This window comes from Crocuta crocuta, unplaced genomic scaffold (assembly GCF_008692635.1).
Source record: "Crocuta crocuta isolate KB4526 unplaced genomic scaffold, BGI_CrCroc_1.0 scaffold96, whole genome shotgun sequence".
NCBI lineage: Eukaryota > Metazoa > Chordata > Mammalia > Carnivora > Hyaenidae > Crocuta > Crocuta crocuta.
In genome coordinates, this window is record NW_027531522.1 from 1,952,457 (window position 1) to 1,976,860 (window position 24,404).

Below are 24,404 nucleotides of genomic sequence, written 5' to 3' on the forward strand. Positions count from 1 at the left end.
CCTGCCTTGAATTCTGTGTGTGTCTCTCTCTGCCCCTTGCCCACTTGCGCTCTCTCTCACTCTCAAAAATAAATAAAGAGTGAAAAAGAAAAAAAAACTATAAGCCAGTCTTATGAAGATAAGATTAATAATCGCAAGTAAAATATCAAATCAAAACCAATGATATTAAATTTAAAAAAAAGTACATCGAGGGGCGCCTGGGTGGCTTAGTCGGTTAAGCGTCCGACTTTCGCTTAGGTCATGATCTCACGGTTCGTGGGTTCGAGCCCCGCGTCGGGCTCTGTGCTGACTGCCAGCTCAGAGCCTGGAGCCTGTTTCAGTCTGTGACTCCCTCTCTCTCTGACCCTCCCCTGCTCACGCTGTCTCTCTCTCTCTCTCTCAAAAAAATAAAAATAAAAATAAAAATAAAAAAAAGTACATCGATCCTAAGACTATAAGGATGCTTTTGAACCATTAGAAAAATATCATGGTTAAACAGAGTGGATTGGATGCATACAGTTAGCTCTATTCTGCCCTGAAACCCCACCAAAATGCCAGTAAAGAAATGAATGAAGTATATCCCCATGAGGACAAGGAAAAGGAGAGAAAACCTCAGTGGGCAAGAGATGTCAGTGGTTTTTCGGAGGCAAAACTGATTAAGGAGGGGCACTGACTCAGCTGAAGAGTGAAAGTGAAAATCCAAATGCCTGTGGAGGGAGTTGTCAATGAGAAGTACAGGATTCACGCCACAGAATTCTTGAAAGGCTCACAAGTTAGTCACTAGGTTCTGAGAAGATGGAGCGAAGAAGGAATGGCCTGAAGCATCAGGGTGCTGGGGTGCTTATGAATGGAGAGGATGGTCCTTCCACACCCTTCTTCATCCACCATAGGTTCCTTTGCTGGAGTCACTAAACTAGGCGAGCCCCAGACTCCAGTGTACCAGAAAGGGTTGAGGAGTGACCATTTCCTGGGACAGAAGAAGGGAGGGAGAATCACATCCAGCATTTACTGAGGCAGGCTCTGTTCTCAATGTTCAGTTTATATGAATTCATTTGATCCTCATAACAGCCCCTCAGATAGGCAAATAAGTAAAGGTATAGGGGTGCCTGGGTGGCTCAGTTGGTTAGGCGTCGACTTTGACTCAGGTCATGATCTTACGGTCTGTGGGTTCGAGCCCCACGTCAGGCTCTGCACTGACAGCTCAGAGCCTGGAGCTTACATCGGATTCTGTGTTCTGCTCTCTCTGTGCCCCTTCCCTGCTCTCTCTCTTTCTCTCTCTCTCAAAAACGAATACATTTTTTTTAATTTAAAAAATAAATGTACTCAAGTAGCTGAGACAAAAAAAAGTAGCCAAGACGATTTTTTAAAAAATGAACTCAAAAATGGAACTTGCTTTACCACATATCAAAACATAATAAAAAGCTATAATAGTTTAACAGTATGGTTTAGATGTCAAAATAGACATTTTAGGCTAATGAAACAGAAGAATATAGAAACTGATCCTCACGTAGGAGAATGAAGGCTATGATAAAAATGACATTTCCAACCAATTAGGAAGAAACAATTCAATAAGTGGTATTGGGACCATCGATTACATACATACTTGGAAGACCTAAGTTCCAGGTGAGGTAAGGACAGATCTAATAATAGAAACATGTTATAAACTTGTTCTCTAAGTAAAACCTTCTGAAATAACACTTGCTTCGCAGCATGCCAAATGTGTGACTTATAGCATAGTATTTAGCTTTCAGATATATTGTATCTTTTTTATGGTTGTTTTTGATCAATAGAATGGAGATGATAATAGTAGAATTAGTATGAAGTTTGCTCTGATCTGGCAGAGTGTAAATCTCTTTTGTTACATTTAACTTGTGGTTTAGTAGTTGCATCCAGTTCTGCATACCTCAGTCCCCTGGAAATACAGACATTTTTTTATTTTTCCTGCTGCTATTGAAACATATTTGAGTCTAATATGCAGAAATTCCCCCTGTGTTTACTCCTATATCTCAGCACCTCTAGAAGTGGCAAGAGAATCTTCTCCTTTGACATTAAAAAAAAATTTTTAATATTTATTCATGTTTGAGAGAGACAGAGACAGAGCATGAGTGGGGGAGGGGCAGAGAGAGAGGGAGACACAGAATCCGAAGCAGGCTTCAGGCTCTGAGCTGTCAGCACAGAGCCTGATGCGGGGCTCAAACTCATGAACCGCAAGATCCTGACCCAAGCTGAAGTCGGACACTTAACTGACAGCCACCCAGGCGTCCCTCCTTTGACATTTTTGACAAGTTCCTAACCTAGTGCATGGCTGCTTATGAATACATGGTTATATATGCCTGTTCAAAAACAGCAAAAGATCAGTAAATTCTGGATGTTCTTCAACTTTCTCCTTTTGAGATCAGTTCCCATGAGAAGAATATTATTGGATTTATCTACGTGGCGGGCATTCTCTTTACTCCTTTGCGGCACAGAGTGGGTGCTTTACCGAGTGGAAGTAAAAACACTTTCAGGTTATTTTCCCCCCTCTCGAGCAGTAAGGTAAAAACACAAAAGCTGCTTCATTGGTAAAACTGTTATATTGGTTATTTGGCTGCTTTTCACCTTCCCAGATGACCGATTTCGTTGCCTAGATAGAGACCCAGTTGCAAGTGATAGAGTCCAATTCAACCCAACGCAAGAAAATCCCTAAGGGAATGGAATTGGCTTTGGTAGCTGGAAGAGCCAAGGCTGGGTATAGCTTGAGGCATAGCTGGTTTACATAGGTAAGGCCTAGCCCACCTGAGCCATAAGGAATGAATGACACCCCCACCCTCCATGAAAGAGACAGGGCCTTTTTGCCAGAGTAAGGGAGGAAGACCCTGAACTGGCAAAAGCCACAGCCACTCACAGCAGCGACCTATGATGTTTCCTGGTTCAGCACATCACGCACAAGGTGCCCGCACATTGTCTTCTCCCTTAGATTGTTGCTGGAAGGGCTCGTACCATGACAGCCCTCTTGCTTGGTCATGAAGCCACGGTCTGTAGGGTGTCTTCCCAGTGAGGCCAGAAAACGAGCGGCCTGCTCTGTTTCCTGTTCTGCCTCCGTGTTATTTTGTTGTGATATGCACTATGTAACAGTCCGTATCTGGTTTAGTGTGTGTGTGTGTGTGTGTGTGGTGTGTGCGTTTTGTGTGTGTGTGTGTTTCGTGTATGTGTGTGAGGTTTAAGTAGCACAGGGCGATGTACGATATATATATATATAAACCTCATGAAAGTGAATACTCATAACCTCTGAAGGAACTGGAGTGAAAACTCTCCTAAACGTATTCCTGGGACTGCAGAAAGTTCCTGAGGCTCCTTCATTCATGTGTGAAGGTCTAAGTGCAACGGTTCTGGATCTGTGAGCTGCTCGAATTGCCCTCAGCATCAGCGAAGAGGCTGGATCTGTGTGGCAGGAGGAAGGAGTCCTCAACTGATTGCTCAGCCATTGTCTGATTGTTCCCCGCTGCGGGCCAGGACTGGGACTTGTCCGCACAGCAGACAAATGGTGGCCCACTTCTGGGGATCTGGTAGCCCCTCCACCCAGAGGGGTCCAGGAACATGACTGCCTTCGCCAATTCCATCTGCCTCAGGATAGGTTCGAGCACCTTCCATCATTTTCCTATTCCAAAATTAGATTTGTTTGTTTTCTCTCCACGCCTTCTATCATCGCCTCTCCACCCGGTCTCTCCCCTCCCGGAGCCATCAGAATGCTTTGTCTCCAGCACGGTAGCAGGAGAGTGGCTCTCGGTAACCACGGGCAACCAGGAATCTGTACGAGCTATTTGTGCTGTATTTGTAAGGCACAGTCTAGCCGCTAGCCGAGTAGACAGGGGAAAATGTGCTGTAAAGGTTTCTTGTACAGTGAAATATTATCTTCCCTTTTTTCTTTTTCTTTTTTTTTTTTTTTAGAACGACCAGTCCATGGGCGAGATGCAGATAATTGGAGGCAATGATCTTTCAACACTGGCTGGAAAGGTTTGTTCATGTAACTCTGCTCCGTATACACACTGATGTCATGGGGAAATCAGTGACCTTCATTTCAGGTCAGCACTTGCAATGCGTTTCAGACACTCTCCCGGGCTGGCTAATTCATGCAAATGGATGTGTGAATCCTTTTAATGATTTCTCCCTTATAAAACACCCCTTTTACAACGCTTCCAGGACCTGATGCCCACCAGATCTCCAGCCTTCCTTGCGGTCTTATTTCAGACAACCTCCTATTACAAAATAAATCCCTTGGCACTCCCGCCCTCTTCCTTTCCTCCGCTCGAAGGTCCCTCCTGAAAAGGAAGCTTTTTCCTTTATTGGTCTGCTTTTTGTCTCCTCTGTGCCTCAACATCTCAGCATTGCAATAAGACATTTAAACAGGTTTGCCAAAGTTTAAATTTAAGGAGGGAATAAAAGAAGCGTTCCTTGTGAGCACATTTTTCAACCTCACGCCTTTTTCCTCCCGTGCAAAAGAATGTAATTCATTAGATCATGGAGCAAACACCGCCGCTTTGAACTTGGAGTTTCAAACCTGCCAATGCTTAGTAATCAAGTGAAAATCTGTTCGGATTCTGACATAAATATGTACATGAGAAGGAAGAGTTGTTTCATAGAGCAGATGTCCTTTGTGGAAACGTGACCTGAGATTCGAGTTTTGCCGTGAAAAGCAGGCAGCAGCTCTACTGACATACCTCGTTATTAGTTATCCCTGAACTGCTTCAGTCTTCCTGGTAAAAGGGAGCAGCCTCTGACCCAAGTTTAATCTCTCATCTTTGTGGTTCTTATTGTTATGCAATGCCCGGATGGGGAAAGGGATAGCGGGCATATTTAATAAAAATACGTTTAATAACATTGGGAGCACTAGAGAGTTGCAGGGTCTTGAAGTACAAACCAGCTTACTTCCCTCTGCTCTGAAGATAGCATAGTAGCCATCCGAGTGTGACATCACTATCCAGAGAGAGATTGCGTTCCACAGAAATTGGAATTAACTTGTTGATGTTAATGCATCACTAGGCCACCATTTGATCTTACTGCGTCAGTTCATAAAATAACATCCTGGAAAGCTAACATGCTCCAAGCAATTTCTAGAAATTCCCAACTTTTCCCACCTCTGAGGTGGCCTTTAAACGAGAAGTCATTTTGGTCCTTTGTTGTAAGACATTGCCTTACAACAAAGAGAAATATCGTACCTTGTATGATATCACACAAGCATCTTGCCTTTGGGGAATTACCATGGGGTCTGTCAAAGTAGCAATTCTAAGAATCCCAAATGAACACCAAGAGAGTGTTGTGCATAAAACTGTGACTTTTCTCTCCTGCTTTCTAAAATTGTCTTCTTTTTCATTTTAAGGTGATCTCCCTCTTAGGTGAGCATCAGATATTCCATTCCTTTAAAAAAATAGAGGAAGGTGGGCAAAGTTTCTGAGTAGAGGTGGAGTCACGAGGAGGGGTGATAGTGTGTGTCTCGTTCCCCTCCTAGAATTCCTACTAAGACCCACCCTTTCCCATGAGAAAGTAGAATGTAGAAGCTCAGGTGGGAGAGATGGAAAAACAGCTGGCACTAAGTACAAGCAGAAGTCATCTCCGGTTATTTGCTCATGTGACAAATGATTCTTCCAGGTTACTAGGTGCTATTTTGTGGTATCTTTACACTTGCATTTATGTGTGCATGGATGGATTCTATATATGTTTAAATGTATGCCGAGTAGAATCCTTTGGGCTCAGAACGCACTGGGTAAATATTTCTAAGATGAGTCAACATTGATTAGCCAAGTTCTCAACTGTCACGACAGTTTAGGTTTAAAGATTACACGGCTTTGTGCAGTTCAGGGTATCTAGGCTCACATCAGAAGAAGGGAGTGCTTAATGAACCAGTGTAGACCATGCGCAGTGCTCTCAAATGTATCTTAAATCTGCCCACTGCTCTCCGTCTTCATGGGAATCACCCGAGTATAGACTCTTGCAATAGGACAAAAGTAGTGTGGTCTAGGGCAGGAGTTAGTGAACTTTGTAGGGAAAAGTCAGGCTGTAAATGCTTTTAGATTTTGTGGGCTATACGCTCTCTGTTACAACTGCTTAACTCATGCAATCATAGCATGAAACTGGCAAGCAGCCATAGGTAAAATAGAAACCAATGGACATGGCTGTTTCAATAAAACTTTATTTACAAATGAGGCAGCAGGCCAAATTTGGCAGATGGACCATAGTTTCTGACCTTTGGTCTAGGAACCAGCAAGGTCAGCACCACCTGCAAACTGATTAGAAATGCAGTATCTGAGATCCCACCCCAGATCCCACCCCAAAGGCACCTAACCATCCTTTGATGGTTCCTTTGCACATTAAAGTTTGAGAAGCACCAGTCATTTAGAGCCAGATCACTACTGTCCTCCTCTGGGAGGCTGTCGTAGCCTAACTAGTCTCCCTGAACTTTATCTCCACTTAATTCTTGCCACCCTCTAAACCATTCTCCAAGAAACAACAGCCAAAAGGATCTTAAGATACAAATTGGATCCCATCACTTGTCTACTGAAAACCTTTCAATGGCTTCTCAATTAGGATCGTCAGACTTAGCAAAAAGCAAAACGGAAAACAGGATGCCAAGTTGAATTTGAAATTCAAATAAACAATGAATACATTTTTAGTATAAGCATGTCACATGCGATATTTGGAACATACTTAAGCTCAAAAGTCATTTGTTATTTATCTGAAATTCAAATTCACTGAGTGTTCTGCATTTTATCTGGGAACCCTACTCCTACGGTTCTGAGATTACAATCCAACCTCCTTCTCCCAGCCTGTAAGACCTGTGTGATCTGGCCCTGCTTCGCTCCCAACTTCACCGTATACCACTTAGCCCTCCTCACAGTGTCATAACCACACTGGTTAAGCTCCTTCCTGCCAAGACCTCGGATAAGCTATGACCTCCAACCTGGAATCTATTTTCCTCTTATCCTTCAGACCTCAGCTTAATGGCTCTTATATAAGGGAGGCCTGCCCTGACTCTGTCTAAAATGAGCACATACTCTTGCCTTACACACTTCCCACCTTGCTTACACTTCCCACCTCCCCATCATATCTCTGTATCAGTACTCTGCTTCAGGTCACGCCCTTTCCATAATTTGCTGTGTTTACTTTAAGGCTAATTTTTTAATGTGTCTATTTTCCCCACCAGAATGTCAGTGTAAGGTGAGCAGAGACCTTGCTTATCTTATTTATCACCATCCTATCTCTTGCATTGTGCACAACAGGCGTAACAGGTCAGAATAAGTATTTGGTGACTGAGTGAGTGAAGGCTACTCTTTCTCTTAAAGCAACCAGACATCTTTGCAATGAACTCTGGGAAGGAGAGGATGTGGCAGAAGGAAAGGTAAAGAGAAGCCCGTCCAGCCACACCAAAGGACCCATCAGCCAGCTAGTTTGGTTTTAAGTTGGATGAGAACAGTGTTGAGTAAGGGCCCATTGTCTTCGAGAAGCAGAAGGGTTTTGGTGTCACAAGAGATTCAAGGTGGGGGGACTTTGTTGGTGAGTGCTGTACACCTGTGTGGAGGCGGGAAAACAAGTTCACCTAACGTTTGTAATTTCCTTTTCCTTAAACAGATGAAGGTATTCATATGGCTGATCTGCTCACCCATTCTTCGGCCTTTCGGAGAAAGGCTATGCATTAAGGGTGTGAAAGAACTTTAAAAATAAGCCACAGAGACCCTCCAGAATCTTCCCATCATGCAGAATGTATGCCAGATGGGGGCGGGAAAAAAAAACAACCACTTAAAAAGAAAAGGCACCTAACAATTAGTGTGTACTTTTTTAATATTGTAGAAGAAAGGCAAACTGTAGTAAACACCTGCATAGGACAGAAGGGTTCTTGCAGGGGCATCTGGGTGGCTTAGTCGGTTAAGCGTCCGACTTTCGCTTAGGTCATGATCTCGCGGTTCGTGGGTTCGGGCCCCGCGTCGGGCTCTGTGCTGACTGCCAGCTCGGAGCCTGGAGCCTGTTTCAGAGTCTGTGACTCCCTCTCTCTCTGACCCTCCCCTGCTCACGCTGTCTCTCTCTCTCTCCTAGAAATAAATAAAACATTAAAAAAAAAAATAAAGAAGGGTTCTTGCAGATCATCATCTGACTTCACCCTTATATAGTAATCATATGATTTCTTAAGTCAATAAATTTATATTTAGGGGCACCTGGGTGGCTTAGTCGGTTGAGCGTCCGACTTTCGCTTAGGTCATGATCTCGCGGTTCGTGGGTTCGAGCCCCGCGTCGGGCTCTGTGCTGACTGCCAGCTCTGAGCCTGGAGCCTGTTTCAGAGTCTGTGTCTCCCTCTCTCTCTGACCCTCCCCTCCTCACGCTGTCTCTCTCTCTCTCCTAGAAATAAATAAAACATTAAAAAATAAATAAATAAATTTATATTTATTCTGAATTTACCATTAATATTACTACTCTGCCATGAATTTCTGGTCTCTTCTTTTTCTAATGCTTGGCACTCAGAGAAGAGCTTCCAGGGTCTTTCACCCCGAGACTCTTTGCTTGAGCTTAAAGAAATCCAAAGAAGGAATGAATCCCTGGGACTGGGACTGTCTTCACAAGCGGAGGCTGAGGTTTTACTTCGGACTAGAAAGCCTGGGAGTAACACAGAAAAGGGAGAAGAGTATCATGAAATGAAGGTTGAAGGAGGGAAATGGGAGAGCCGGAGGGCAAGCACGGACCAATGTGGCTGAAGGAAATCGGTCTAAAATAGAGACAATACCTTAAGACTTTGAAACTGCAAGTTGGATTTGGTTTGTAGAATATGTTGAATATCTCAACAAAGAATTTAACTTGCAGGGGCACCTGAGTGGCTCAGTTGGTTAGGCATCCAACTTCGGCTCAGGTCATGAGCTCACAGTTTGGAAGTTCAAGCCCCCTGCTGGGCTCTGTGCTGGCAGCTCGGAGCCTGGAGTTTCCTTTGGATTCTGTGTCACCATCTCTCTCTGCCCCTCCCCCACTTGTGCCCGCCCGTTCTCTCTCTCTCTTTCTCTCTCTCAAAAGTAAATAAACATTTAAAAATCTTTTAAGAAAGAATTTAATTTGCAGAGAAAAGCAAAGAGGAGTTGCAAAGATTTTTGAGAAGCGACATCAAGAAGTTGTGCTTTGCGGGGCACATTAGTGGCTCAGTCGGTTGAGCAGCCAACTCTTGATTTCAGCTCAGGTCATAATCTCAACTGTTCATGAGATCAAGCCCCGCTGTCAGCGCAGAGCCTACTTGGAATTCTCTGTCTCTGTCTCTCTCTCTCTGCCCCTCCCCCATCCCCATGTGTGCTTCTCTCTCTCTCCTCAAAATAAATATATAAAGTTTTCATGTTTTTTTTTAATGTTTTTTATTTATTTCTATGAAAGAGAGAGAGAGAGAGAGAGACAGCGTGAGCAGGGGAGGGTCAGAGAGAGAGGGAGACACAGACTCTGAAACAGGCTCCAGGCTCTGAGCTGGCAGTCAGCACAGAGCCCGATGCGGGGCTCGAACCCACGAACCGCGAGATCATGACCTAGGTGAAAGTCAGACGCTTAACCGACTAAGCCACCCAGGCGCCCCTATATAAAGTTTTTAAAAAATTGTGTTTTGGGAAAATTACCTTGATAAAGGATAGACTAACTGAGGATGGGAATGAGACTCCAGGCAAAGAAACTAGTCAGGAAGCCATGTGGGTCGAGGAAACATGAGCACCGAAACCATAGGAGCAAAGTAGGAACATCGCAGAAGACAGGGCACTGTCCAAGCAAGCAGCGGAAGAGCAAAATGATGAATGTAGGAGGGAGGGCTAGGAAAGATTTTTTAAAACTCTAATTTTCTTATAAAAGAACTTTTAAAAATGTAGAGACATAGCTCACCTGTATAATTCTCCACACATTATATAAGCACCATAACTGTACTATGTAACTTCTTTTTTTTTTTTTAAATGTTTTATTTATTTCTAGGAGAGAGAGAGAGACAGCGTGAACAGGGGAGGGTCAGAGAGAGAGGGAGTCACAGACTCCGAAACAGGCTCCAGGCTCTGAGCTGGCTGTCAGCACAGAGCCCGACGCGGGGCTCGAACCCACGAACCGCGAGATCATGACCTAAGCGAAAGTCGGATGCTTAACCGACTAAGCCACCCAGGCGCCCCTGTACTATGTAACTTCTTAAACTTTCTAAAGATGTGTGAGTCAAAATATTTAGAAAAGAGACACTGTACCCCCTTGGACCTTTAGAAAAGGCTCTTTAGAAAAGAGCCCCCTTGGCTCTTTCTCTTTCTTGGTTTCTTTCTTTACTTTTCTTTCCTTCTTTTCTTCTTTCTTTGCTTCCTTCCTTCTTTTTTCTCTCTCTCTTGCCTCTGTCCTTTCTTTAAAGCAAAGAAAAGGAAGCTCATAAGGGAAGCTGGCTGAGTCATGGTTGTAAATAGGTCATGGCTCTTGAATAAAGGGAACCCTCAACGATTAAGTTAAATGGCCTCAACTCACAATGTTTAAAAGCATTTTCCTCGGTGTGCTCAAGCTGTCTGCACAACGTGCTCTCTAGCTGATGTTTTTTCAAAGTTGATTTAATCCTGGCACTTCATAAAATGTGTGTATCCATTAAAGCAAGAAGATTTTATTCATGTTCAAGAGAAATCTCTGAGAGGGGTGGAATAAAACCAAATGCTCGGAAACAGACCCAGATCTGGCAACGGGAAAGCACAGATGTGCAGGTTAAGTGCAAGATTTCAGGAGACATGCCGCCTTCCCCCACCAAGTAGGTTTCTAATCAAATGCCAGAATGAAGCATCAGAACCTGCCAAATTTCCTCCTTGGCTGCCTTAACTATTTAAATCATTCCTTTTTATTGCATCTGACGAGGCTGAGAACAATAACGGAAATGCCCACCGACTGATGATTCTGGCAATTTTGGGAATTATCACATAAAGTGAAATGCTGAACTACATTCCTTTCTCCATGGGGCTCATATTCACACTCGTACCCATGCTCCACACCCACAATGAGCCCATCATCATTACTGCCATCCCTCTGCTCAGCATGACCACAGCCACAAAACTATGCTGCCGAAGATGAGACTGTGCTGTGCTAATCATTTTGCATCTTAAGAGACTGAAAGTGGGAGCAATCTATGTAAGAAAACCACTGAGATTTGTATAATTCTTTCTTTCTTTTCTTCTTCTTTTTCTTCTTCCCCTTCTTTTTCTTCAGGGAAAGTGAGGGGATTTGCTTCCCTCGGGATCGCACCACAGCAAAGAAAGGATGTGCTCCAGAGACTCCCCATAGAATATTGGCCTGCTGCCCCCAGGTTGCAGACTTTCTTTACTGTCTGGGTGTAACGAGATGGCGTAGTCAGTAACTGGCGAGCACCTCAGATTCAGTGATCTGAGTTATCAGATCGGAAGTGCTTAGGAGGCACTGAAAAATGTCGGGGGGNTGTGGGTTCAAGCCCTGCATGGGGGCTTTGTGCTGGCAGCTAGGAGTCTGGAGCCTGCTTTGGATTCTGTGTCTCCCCCATCTCTCTGCTCCTCCCCAGCTTGTGCTCTCTCTCTCTCAATAATGAATACATAAACTTTAAAAAGTTACTTTAAAAATTTCCAAGGTTGACACTCAAAAAAACAGGTGGGGGCGTTGGAGGATTTCTTAGTGCAAAATTAAAAGTAGTAGACATTAATTAGAGCTCAGTTAAGGAAGACTTATACATCATTGAGGGGAAAAATGGAGGACATGTGTCAAAAGAATAATGAACTAGAGAAAGAAATGAGGTCAAAATTGTTAATTTGTTCCATGGTCATTCCTTGAGCACCTGTAATACTGGTCTCCATGTTATAAAGATGAATTTGTCTTTGTCCCTTAGCTTGTGGAGTGAATCCTGATATATTAAAGTTTAAAGAGATTAGTTCTCTTGGACACTAGTGAAAATGCTTCCAAAGTTGGGGTAGTCACTTTCTCTGTACTCTCGGTCTTCTTGTTTTGTATGACAATCTTCCAAAGGTACTAAAGGCATTGCTTTATTGGAGGTGAGCTTTTCATACAACAAGTAGTCCACTAACAATCCAGACAATAAACCCACATATTACTGAGGAAAGAATTTGAAAACACAGTGTAGTGTTCTTAAAGGAAAATAAATATATAAGTAATGACCACTCTATTTAAGTCGCTAAAAAATTCTAAGTTTCTACCGAGCTCCCTTTCAATAGGAGATTTTTTTCATATCAGTATTCCCTTGCCCATCATTTGTGAACCCACTAAATAATTTTACTTTTTAAATACTGTACACAACTCAGAAAGTTTTTTGTGTTGTTACAGATATTACCAACCTACTTAGCCTCCTTAATCCTCCAAAATTCTTTGAGAAATATAGTTAAACCATAATTAACCAATGTTTTCCTCATAATAAGCCTTCCAAGAAAGACTAGCTTGGAAAGAAAGAAAGAGAGAAAGAGAGAAAGAGAGAAAGAAAGAAAGGAAGGAAGGAAGGAAGGAAGGGGAGGGGAGGGAGTCTCAGGGAAGGGGAGGGAAGGAGAGTTATTGCAGTTTAACACACAGGATGGTGACAGAGAAACAATTAGAAGAAAAGAAACTTTAAAAGGAAACATAATTATAGTACTCTACTTGGCTCTGCAGTAGGGAAAAAATGTGAGCAGTACAAGAAGATACAGTCATAACGAAGCATCTGCACTGGGAGATGGAAAAGAGAAGTGAGATAGTATATAAGAACTAAGTTCTCATCATTATATAATATAGCAAATAAATGATGTCTAAAATTACTAAAATGAGAAACAGAAGTACAGTAAGAGAGACTATTTTCAATTAAAAGAGAATTAAAGACCCAATGCATGGGCTTCAATTAGACAAAGCAGCTACAAAGGCCATTTTAAAGACAACTTGAGAGGGGCACCTGGGTGGCTCAGTTGGTCAAACATCCGACTCTTGATTTTGGTTCAGGGCCTGATCTTACAGTTTGTGAGATGGAGCCCAGCATCAGGCTCCATGTTGTCAGCACAGAACCTGCTTGAGATTCTCTCTCTCTCCTTCTTTCTCTGTCTCTCCCCACTTGTGCTTGCTCTTTCTCAAAATAAATAAATAAACCTAAAAAAAATAAAGACAACTGGGGAAATTGAAATATGTACTAGATTTTGTATGATATTAAGAAATTATTGCCAGGGGCGCTTGAGTGGCTCAGGTCATGATTTCAGAGTTCATGGGTTTGAGCCCCACGTTGGACTCTATGCTGACAGCTTGGAGCCTGGAACCTGCTTCAGATTCTGTGTCTCCTCTCTCTGCCCCTCCCCCACTCACTCTCTGTCTCTCTCAAAAATAAATAAACATTAAAAAAAGAAATTATTGCCAGATAAAGAAATTGTGATACACACACACACACACACACACACGCACGCACACACATGATGGAATATTATTCAGCAATAACAGACTAGGAAATCCTGCCATTTACAACAGCATGGATAGAACTTGAGAGCATTATGCTAAGTGAGGTAAATCAGACAGATAAAGACAATTACTGTGTGATCTTACTTATACATGGAATCTAAAACAAAACAACACAAAAACCAAACTCATAGAAAAAGAGATCAGATTTGTGCTTCCCTGAGGTGGGGGTAGGGAGCAGGGAAATCAGGTGAAGGTGGTCAAAAGGTAAAAACTTTTAGTTATAAGATAAATAATAAGTTATAAGATAATAAATAAGTATTAGGGATGAAATATACACTATCATGACTGTAGCTGACATTGCTCTGTGATATACAGGAAGGTTGTTAAGAGAATAAATCCTAAGAGTTTTCATCATAAGGGAAAAAATAATGTTTTCCTTTTTTGCTTTCTTCTTTTGTTGTATCTATATGAGATGATAGGCGTTAAGTAAATTTGTTTAGGTAATTACTCAATAATATATATAAGTCAAAGCATTATATGGTACACCTTAAACTTACACAGTGTATGTCAATTATATCTCAATAAAACTGGAACAAATGAAAAAACCAAAATAGATGATTGTCATTTTTGCTAGACGTGACAATATTGTGGCTATGCATTACATAGAATGCCATGATAACTTTAAACATAAAGTACATAAGCATTTTAAATACTTTACAGTTACATGCACATCAATATTTATAACATCTTTTGACTTTTCTATTTGAGCACATATGTCATTACCTTGCTTTTAAAATGTGTTTAAGTGGGGCACCTGGGTGGCTCAGTCGGTTAAGCATCCGGCTTTGGCTCAGGTCATGATCTCACGGTTTGTGGGTTCGAGCCCCACGTCGGACTCTGTGCTGACAGCTGGCTCAGAGCCTGGAGCCTGTTTCAGATTCTGTGTCTCCCTCTCTCTCTGACCCTCCCCTGGTCATGTTGTCTCTCTCTCTCTCTCTCAGAAATAAATAAAACATTAAAAAAAATTAAAATGTGTTTAAGTAATTTTAACAATATATCTCTGGATTAGTATACATTCAAGTCCCACTTCCCAGCCACCATTCTATCTTATATTTATAGGTAATCTTTTCAAAGATGACTCTTGTTTTGCAAGGTTCTAAACTTTGAAAAAACAGATTTAATTATGTTCAGTGCACTTTATTTAATTAGGCAAGAATGCAGACTAACAGAGTTTTAAAAGGGTTTTCCTTATTAGATTGAAACAAAAAGAGATTATGAACTAAGGAATTAAATTAACCAAGTGTTCTCCAAGTATTCAGGTTGGTTAATGGGCATGGTTGGTAAGCGTCAATCAAACTAAAATGGCGCATCCTAACTGTTATGGGTTCATTGTCAAGAACATAGCAAATGTGCTCAGATTACCAAGGGGACTCCTCTGTTCCTGTGGTCCTAAGGGATACAGACATGATAACTTTACATTTTAATTATAAAACTAAGATTTTTAAATGTATTTAATGATGAAAAATACTTGGGAGCAAAACACTTCCAGAAAGAGATTTCCTTCTAAGAAACATTGGACACATGCAGTAATATGGTTTGGGTTGGTTGATTAACATTTTTATTACTTAAATCTCTTTGGCATTAGACAAGTAAGATTTCTAAGGTGTAAGGCTTGATAGAATTTTTAAAGTATTATGTGAATCATAGGGATAAATGAAGAATTATCTAAAGAAAGACAACAGTACGTTGAGGGAATATCCACACCTTAAGTTCATTGCAATGCCATATTAACAGTCATATTTTAATTTGATGGGATAGTATTGACTTGTAACTATGAATCCATTTAATTGGTTAGTTTTAATTAATTAACCAGTGTAATCGGTTATTATTCCTCCACTTAATAAACTACTGAGCATCTATATGCAAGTATATGTGCGAGGGGCTGAGACTACAATAGTAAGCAAGACAAACATGATTTCCACTGTCATGGAGTTTATATCTAGTGGGAAGACAAGTATCAACCAGGAATTGAAATGAAACATAATCAATGTTTTTAGGGGGAAAGGAGAGGTATGCCTTGAGAGCACATAGCAAGGAACCCGACCATGTTTCAAAAAACATCAACCAGGCACTTCACATCACTCTCCCTAGTCCACCCCTTCCTCAAGGTTGAACATTCAAGAGTAAATACAGAATCCTCAATGACAGGTGGCGACGCAGGATTAGGACTGTCCCAGCTGAGTCTGTGATTCATCTGCAGGGCACTTTCTCCATTAACAACGTAGCTTATGTGGCTTGTTTTCCTAGTAAACTCTTAGTAGACTTTGTATGCCAAAGAATTCTGGAATGGGGCTGCTTGCCAGAATTATGGACGTGGGATGCCTTGTGAATAGCTCTTCAGACAGGTATAGGGTCCGAGATGACCTTGCTGCTCCCCTGAATGTAGATACCAATATTGCAGCATCAGGAAATTGCCGAGAGACTGTTAAAATAAATCTGTAAAACCTAGATTACCTCCAAGCATTTGGATGAGATGGATGGCAGATGGCCAGCTAAGCAAATTGTGAAATTCCTAACTTTCAGCAAAAATGTGTGTCTATCTTGTGAGCCATGTTTACATCATATTCTAAATAACTGTTTTCTTTTGTTTTTAATTTCAGAACGTCCTCATTGTTGAGGTAAGCTGACTTTTCCTTACCCACATTTGTTAGCTGAAAGAATCTAATGTTGAGTTTTGAAATCTAGAACTTATTATCAAATTGGTCAAGGATTTATTGAATTTCCACTATGCACATGGTTCTCCAGATATACTGCCTAGGAGCCAGCTAGAACCAGTGGCTTCAAACGATTCAGAATAAGAGCTTTGCAATAATAGTTTTGTAGTACTTTATCCATTTTTATGTCTGAATCGGTTCTTATACTTATTTGCGAGTTAGGCATTTTTACAGAAGAGGAAACTAGCCCAACAGAACCAAATGTGTTTAATGGTAAAACCAAGGTTTGAACTCTTTTCACCGTTGCTTCATTGTGCTAATGATCTCTAATGACTTCAAACAATTCTACCTTCAGCAACCAAAGGATAAATGCAATCAATTTTAAAATGGCAACCCAAGAGAAAGCGAGGATTTAATTTTTCTGCTAAATAAAAGAGACAGAGTGGGCCCCAGAGCGGCAGTGGACCAAATCAGCAAATGGCCACTTTTCCTTCAAGAGCACGCCTGTCTTATCAGCTGGCAACAATTCAAGGGAGCTGTTTTCAAGCTTTTGTTACACAATCGCCTGTGCGTGCCATATGTATCCGCAGTCGTCCTGGCTCGGGCATTACCCCTGAAGTAGGCCCTCTAGCCAAACGAATTGCCCAACCCTGGCTAAATTCAGACCTGTTGTTTTGATAATCAGCTCCTGACAGCTGATTTCTGTCCCAAGGACAATGCATTTCTGCTGCCCATTCTCCTCTAATTGCGCAGCAGCTCATCAGCAGAGATGAGCCGAGGCTCACTGCAGCCTCGCACCCTCAGAATTCACAGGCTGTCACCAGCTGCCGCCCAGACACATCTCTCTTCCCGGCCGTAGAATCCCCTATTGACTGGGGAGGGCAAGGGGGAGGTGTTTATCCATTCAGTGTATTCAGATGTACATCCCATGTCCATGAAAATTCATGCGTCCCGTATTGTGTTGTGCATAACCTCAGGGCCAAATTTAGTCCTTGAATGTGCATGCACGAGTCCAAATGTACTCAGCGAGCAGCCCCACATGCTCTCCAGAAGGCCGAACTTAGCTTTCAACACAGCTGAAGGACTCCAAGAGGAAATAATTCGCCAATATGTTCCCCTACACCCAGCTTCAGAGACAGGCACCTGTCTAAAAAATATAACCAACTCTGCTTCCTACTTTGACCCCATTCGATGGCAGTTCTAATTGTGATGCATTATTAATAAGGACTACAGTCATCTGTCTGGAGGAAAAATCTATTATGCTGCCCAGATGCATTGGGGCTGAATTTGTCTGTCCTCTTTGCAAAGGATGTTGTTGGAACGGGGAGGACCATGAAGGCGCTGCTCAGCAGCATAGAGAAATACAAGCCCAACATGATTAAGGTAGCCAGGTGAGTAGGACATTCACAGCGTTGTTGCTTCTGTCTTTGCACGTCGGCCGGAGAAGGCAGCTAACACGGAATGCTGTTTCCAAAGAGAGCAGTCTATTCCAAACCGGTGACCCCCCGGCCTGGGGTGTTATGGTTTGACCACACTGAACAAATAGCCCATTTGACCGCTGGCCTGAGAGAGAGGAAGGGGACGAAGGCATGCTTTGCTGGGTGTCTGTGCCTCCATTAGCTGTTTCCAGGAGCAGCTGGCTGAGCCTGGTGCCAGGGCCCCTCTCCCTTTTATCTAGAATCGCTGATGTGATGCCGCGGTAGCAGGAGCATGAATTAGAGCGCTGTGAGGGTGCCCCACTCGCTCCGGGGGGGAAATACATATTTTAATGATGTTCAATTCTATTTGTAATTCACAGAAGTTATATCTGGATCACTAAACACCATTTTTTTTTCACGGTAGTTTGTTGGTGAAGAGAACACCTAGAAGTGATGGCTTTAGACCTGACTGTAAGTCCTTCTGGCTTTTGTGGGTCGATTGGTTGGCTGGTGGTGGTGTTTCCCCTTTAAGAATCTCTGTTTCCTATATGCTGGCACTCCACGTGAGGCGGAAGCTATGAAGGTTTGATGGTCCCCCAAATCTCCCGAGGTCTCCCCAGCCTTGGCGGGAGGAAAGAACCCTTTACAACAAGGGTTTTTAACTTTCCAGTTTGCGTTTTTCACAGAAACTCTGTCGTGTGCATTGGATATTTTTAGTTCTAGGGTTTCCATAGCACCTTAAAGCCAAAGAACACAGCTAAGCGGTTGCAGGGGGTTGAGGGAGACTTGACCCCACCAGACTGGCTGGCACACAGGATCCTTGCCTCTGCGACTGCCCTTTTCAGTCAGACATGGGGAAGGCACTGTAAAGGCATAGGATTCCCGTTCTGTCTCGAAGAACTGTCACCGGACAGTGCCCAATGCTGACCTTCCACAAACCTGAATCTTAGCACGCAGGAGGGGAAACCTGAGACGCCTCCCATCATCTCCAAAGAAAAGTTCAAGAACACAGAGAATTAGCAGAGCAAAGAGCTCCAGATACCATCTTCACACTTGCCTTCAGATATGTGTTCTGGAGGACTTAACCTCAGCTAGGGCACTCGGCTGCCCACCTCCCCATAATACGAATAGTTCCGATGCCAGGAAGAATAAGCAAGCAGCTTGATTATTTATTATTCTAACACGAGAGGCCATTTTTTTCACTTGCATAGGCAGACTTCAGCTTGATTTTTGTAACTTACATTTGCTCAAAAGCCCCTGGGATAATTTGGCTACGGTTCTCATCAGCAAGCTGAAAAAACATCAGAGCGAGAGAAGCACACTATGGATGGGGAGTGTGCCAATGACATTTCGCCAGTGATTCTTTTTTCTAAAAACAAGTTTCATTCCTATGCTGGATGTATTAAATCTAGACATCAGTTCTGAGCAGACAGACCCAACGTCAGTTCTGGGCAGATGTTTCTGTCCAGTTACTGGCTTGGGGAGCATAATCTGGATGCGGTAGGGTTAGGCAAAGTGAGTAATCAGAAATCTTCTAAGATTTTGTATAGATAAGATTTTAACTGAAGTTGAAAGACATTCACTTCAGACATATCCAACTAATTACAGATTTTTTGTGTGTCATTTACGGCAACCACATGAATAAAATATTAGCAGTTAACACTAGTAAGAGTTTATGGTGTGCCCTGTAATCTTCTAAGAGCTACACAGAGAATAACACCTGTAATCCTCACACCATTCCTCTAAAGTAGATGCTATTGTTATGCCCATTTTACGGATGAGGAAATTGGAGGTTAGAGAGCTTTCCAAGGTCACACTGCTGTAAGAGTAGAGTCAGTATTGCACCCAGGCAGTCTGGTTCCAGACACTACCGTTACCCTTGCACTACATCTGTAAGTAACATCTGTAATTGCAAATAGAAGTGTAGAAACTGCACCCAGTTAGCAGCTAAAGATAGGTCACTCTGATTCCTAACCGTTCCCCTGATCCACTGACCCAATGTCCTTCTTTCATCCCGTGACAGCTCTGAAGGTTTGGCCTTCTGAACTGGCTTTCCCCAGGCCCGGTTGTCATGCCTACTGTAGAGATTGCATTGGTCACTGTAAAGTCATTTTTGTAGTTACAGCCAGGGTTCCCTGGGATTTTCTGATATCCTTGTAGCTGGTTGAGAATCTCTGTTTCTTCTTTCTGGAGTTCTGAGGCTTGGTAGTTTTGCTTCCTTTCTCATAATGGGCTCTTTCCCATTTATATGCTCTGATATCTTTTCTCCTGCTTCTCCTCTTGGATTCTTTTTCTCAAGCAACCTACAGTTTGGAAGGACCAGCTGGGCTTTCTATCAGTGACATATGATGCAATCCTCTAGATAGTAAGTCCCTCTCCTCTGGCACTTTCTGCAAGCAGGAACCAGCTTCCTCCATATAAAAACATCTCTGGTCAATAGGGATCAAAATGGTGGGGAGTAGTCACCAGAAGGATAACTTGTGCTGTGCTGTCAGACCGTTGGCTACACCAAAGTACCGCCTCCTGAAAGTAAGCGAGTACATCTTTCACCTGCAACCTTGTATCCAGCAGATTCAAAAACAACGGGAACGAGTTTGAAAAATCACTGGATCATGGGCATATTTGTTCCATTTCAAGACAGAAGGAGAAGGAGAGTTACTGTCTGTTCCTTAAGGATTCTTTTCAATAAAAATCATCTCCCTTTCAATAAATTCTTCCCTTGGTTGGCCTAAGTACTTCATACTGCATTTAAATCCATTTACTGCCATTCTTCCCTCAATAGAGATAGAGAGCTAATTAATATCATCTGCATCCTGGAGTCAAAGACCCGTGTTAGAATAACCCTTAGCGTGCTCTTTCTTAAACGGAACAATCCTACTTCCTTTCGTGTTGTCCCTCACGTTTTGCTTTCCAGCCCTTTGTCAAGCTGAGGACTTTGAGCCCAGTGGGAGGGGCGCTTCCCAGCGACAATAGCCCCTGCACTTAGTCACATATCCCAGTACTGGAATACCTTCTGTTTGAACAGCACTTTATGCTTCCAAAGTGTTTCCTTTGGCGTTATATCATTGGCTGTTGCTCGCTTTGAAACAGTGGGGCTACATGACTAACTCATGCATACTTCGTGTTATCTGCTGGGCTGGCTGATTCCTTACTCAGCTCTGGGTGGCAGAAGTGCAGTCATTCTTCCTAGTATGTTTGCTTGTTTACCTGGTCTCCCCGGCTGGTCACTCTGGTCCAGGTCCCATCGGGCTCATCCTATACATTGCTTATCATTTTTCCCACTTGCTTCTGCCTAAATGAAAGGTCCTCACGCTTTAAGTGCCAACAATAGCTTATGGTGGCTTATCTACTTATGTTATCTAAATTTTATTCCTTTCTCTCCCCCTCTCTCTACTCAGATGTTGGATTTGAGATTCCAAATCTGTTTGTGGTGGGTTATGCCTTAGATTACAATGAATACTTCCGAGATCTGAATGTAAGTCATGCACGCAAATCCCTACCCTCCTTTTTGCAGGAACTTAACAGTTAATGTCAATTTAACACATTGTTGAAATAGTAGTAATGATGGCTGCCACTTACTGATATTAATGATATCATTAATGATATTAATGATATCATTAATGATATTAATGGTATCCACTTATTGAATATCTTCTGTGTCAGGAATATTCTGGGCACTTTGCATCAATAATCCTAATTACAGTTGCATGCAGTTTATAACTACTGTTCTTTTGGAGAAGTGGCTTCAACATAGGCACATGGAACCCCAGTGTAGACCCCGAGCTGTGTGACCCTGACCCATGTTTAATGATCTAGAGGTAGGCACCCTACCCAAAGTGGACCAATCATCTCTCTCTCTGCTAAGAATTAGAAATTTAAAGCAAAAGTCACAGAAATCAAGGGGTTTTGACCTTCTGCCACTGAACAACAGGGCCCCACAGAGAAAATCCACAAGCACCATGGGATGGAGTCAGGAGTTACCCCATTCCCACCTTCCAGTTGCTTCACTGCTTAGCTCTTCTTTTGATTCTGTGAGCTACTTCATTATCCTGTTTTCAGGAATATTGTCATATTCCCAACACATTTCTTGCTACCTAAAAAGGATCAGGTAAGAGCCAATGTTGTATTTACCATGGCTGTTTCTCCATTCTCCCTAGAGGCTGTAATTTGACCAGGTGGAGACTTCTGTCTCCACCATGGCTAACCATACCACTCCTTCAGCATTTCTGGTTGTTATAGACCTAGGGAGCCACACTCAGAATAAGGCTCAAAAACCAGAATAATGAGGAAACTTTTTCAAGCATTCAAATGGGTCTCTTTAAATTTTATGTGTGTGTGTGTATACACACCTATAACATAAATGTGTGTGTATACACACATACACACACATCACTGCACACATATATTTGAATGAAAAAGAACCAATTACAAGATGACATTCTGTTATTAGTGCATTACATTTTGTTAAGAAACCTATGCGTTTAAATCCTTTCTTGTTTCAGCACATATGCGTGATCAATGAACACGGGAAAGAAAAGTATCGAGTTTAAAGAAGTAAATTCTCACCATCGAATCTCTGAATAACATCATACTTATGACTACAACCGGAAAGCCAGCATGTGAAGTTTGTCTCCCCAGGCATCTTCTCGCAGCAGGATATGCAAGGAAAAATGTTTTAATGAGAGAGCTTTCTTTTCAGAGCTTATAACGTAAAGAATACCAAAGGTTCTTAAGGGGGGGAAAAAAGCAATCCTTTTATTTCACTTGTTCCAAATTAAATATTCCGCCTCGTGACTCATGAGTTCTATCTACCTTCACACTCCTTCACTATTTGTTTTATTTCAATCTAGTCATTATGCTCGATTACTATACCCCCCACCCAGTTATTCAAATATTTTTCACCTAATTTTTTTTAATATCCCATTTTGGTAATGTTTTGCAATCTGAAGAAACGGTAAGCCTTTTAAGTTCAGCTCCGAATTCATACACTGGGAATGCAATAGATTCCCATACTTTAAAACGAGGGAAAGGACAATTTAATATAAATTTCTGTTTGTGCATTTCTGGCAGCCCATTACTATTTGCTTTGACAAACCCTTTTTGAACTGTAGCGTATAATGAATCTTAATGATGTTATGAGATGAGCCTTTGCTCAGTGCTCTGGACCGGAGCTTCCGGTATGTGATAACAGTATGTCATGTATGCATGGATGTACTCAACTGTGTTTAATACTCTGAATTTTAATTAGAAAAAATACAATGACAGCAAGGCTCTCGTTTCTAAGCTGCATCCTTTTATTCATGTGGGACATGAGTAAATGGCAGAATTGGAGGGGGGGGGTTCAATTCTCAGAGCTGAACAAGTATGAGTTTTTCCTCTTATTTGCATCAAAGGACAAGACATGTATATTATCATCAACATGAACACAGAGGTTGAATTTTTTCTTTGAGAGATCTTATAAGACTTAAATGACCTGCAGGCAGTACAGAAAACAAGCACTTGAAGTTTTTTTGAGTAACATTTTTTTTCCATTTCCAGTGTTTTATGAGATGTTTTCTAATTTATGGGGATTTTAATTGAAAATAAACTCGAGTGCCAATAGAGTTTTTTTTTATCACCTCCTAAAAGGATAAAATGCAAAGTAAATAACTAAGCAGCCTTTGTTTAGTTTTGAACCATGTGTGGCATATTGTTATCAGGTTCTAGCTTCCTTTAAGCTAATAAAGAATAAGAAACCTTGTTACATTTCATAACTGCTTACTGTTTTTCTTCCGCCTTCATTTTTTTTAATGTACTTTCAGCCATTAAAATGTGTGTGAGCCAGTAGCTTAAACATACTGCTGCGTATGTCTTTCCTGTCGTTTTATTTTTGGGTACCTGGAAAAAATCCAATATATGCACCAGTATAAGCAAATGATTAAGGCAGACTTGATCTACTGTTTTCCCCCCCTCCTTAAGCTTGTTTGTGAGACAAAGAATTTTAGTTGTAAAAGATTTTCCTGACTATCTTTGTTTCAGTTAGAGAAGAAAATAAACCACACCCAGATATTCCCAAGTGAGAAACCAGCAAAGGGAATTCCTTTTAGCTTTGTTGCATAGAAGAATCAGTATCCAAGTTAGAGATTAATAATTCTAATTGGCCAGTTTCTGGAACTATCAAATTTGTGTTCTAAATACAATTTCCACTCTACCACATTTATATCGGAAGATCTAGAACAAACCCGGTTACATTAGATTGTGAAGGTAAAAGTATCCATAATATTAAACTATTTTCTTTAAAATGTTGAAGTTTAATAAACATCAATATAATTTTGAGGATTGTATGCTTATTCAAAGTAAGAGGAAGTCGATCTACTTCACAAGATTTTGAGAAGGACTTGTGCTAGTTCATGCTCAAAAAGAAACATCCATTAAATACACAAGAAGTTTAATCATTCTTGCAATTTTTTCCTATCAGACAATATTTTGACAGTGCTATCCAAGAATGTCATCTTGGGAAAAATAGTATTTCCTTTTCTCTTGCAAAATTCTAGTCTGTTTAATACCACTGAGTTTTTTCACTAGACCAAAAATGTGGAAGCTTATAACTTGATTAGCAACCAATGCATTTATTAATTTACTGTTCCCACGCTGATTAGTAGGGGGAGAAGTGTGTGACATGGTTTATGTGGATTCAGTTACAATAATTAGTAATACTTTTATTATGGTAATAAAACAACATAATCAGTAATACTTTGGGACATTGCAAACAAATTAGAATGCTTCATTATAAATTGCCTCATTCATACTGGACTGGAATATGTTACATACTGAACCATGCACCCCCAACATGAACTGCAAATAGTCAAATCTTGATGTAACTTGTTTAACCTTTGGATGTCTTTGGATATCACCCAGTTTGCCATGTTTCAGGCCT

General features: G+C 41.7%; 1 protein-coding gene across 1 annotated transcript in view; it reads left to right on the plus strand.

The window, feature by feature from the left end:
• Positions 1-23,241, plus strand: part of PRTFDC1 (phosphoribosyl transferase domain containing 1) — a 98,273-nt gene extending 75,032 nt beyond the window's left edge. Inside the window, exons 4-9 of the mRNA XM_077772472.1 lie at positions 3,907-3,972; positions 16,017-16,034; positions 17,379-17,461; positions 17,913-17,959; positions 20,887-20,963; positions 21,991-23,241. Of these exons, the coding sequence (XP_077628598.1) occupies positions 3,907-3,972; positions 16,017-16,034; positions 17,379-17,461; positions 17,913-17,959; positions 20,887-20,963; positions 21,991-22,038 (339 nt within the window). The 3' untranslated portion in view covers positions 22,039-23,241. The remainder of the gene's footprint in view (positions 1-3,906; positions 3,973-16,016; positions 16,035-17,378; positions 17,462-17,912; positions 17,960-20,886; positions 20,964-21,990) is intronic.
• The last annotated feature ends 1,163 nt before the right edge of the window (positions 23,242-24,404 follow it).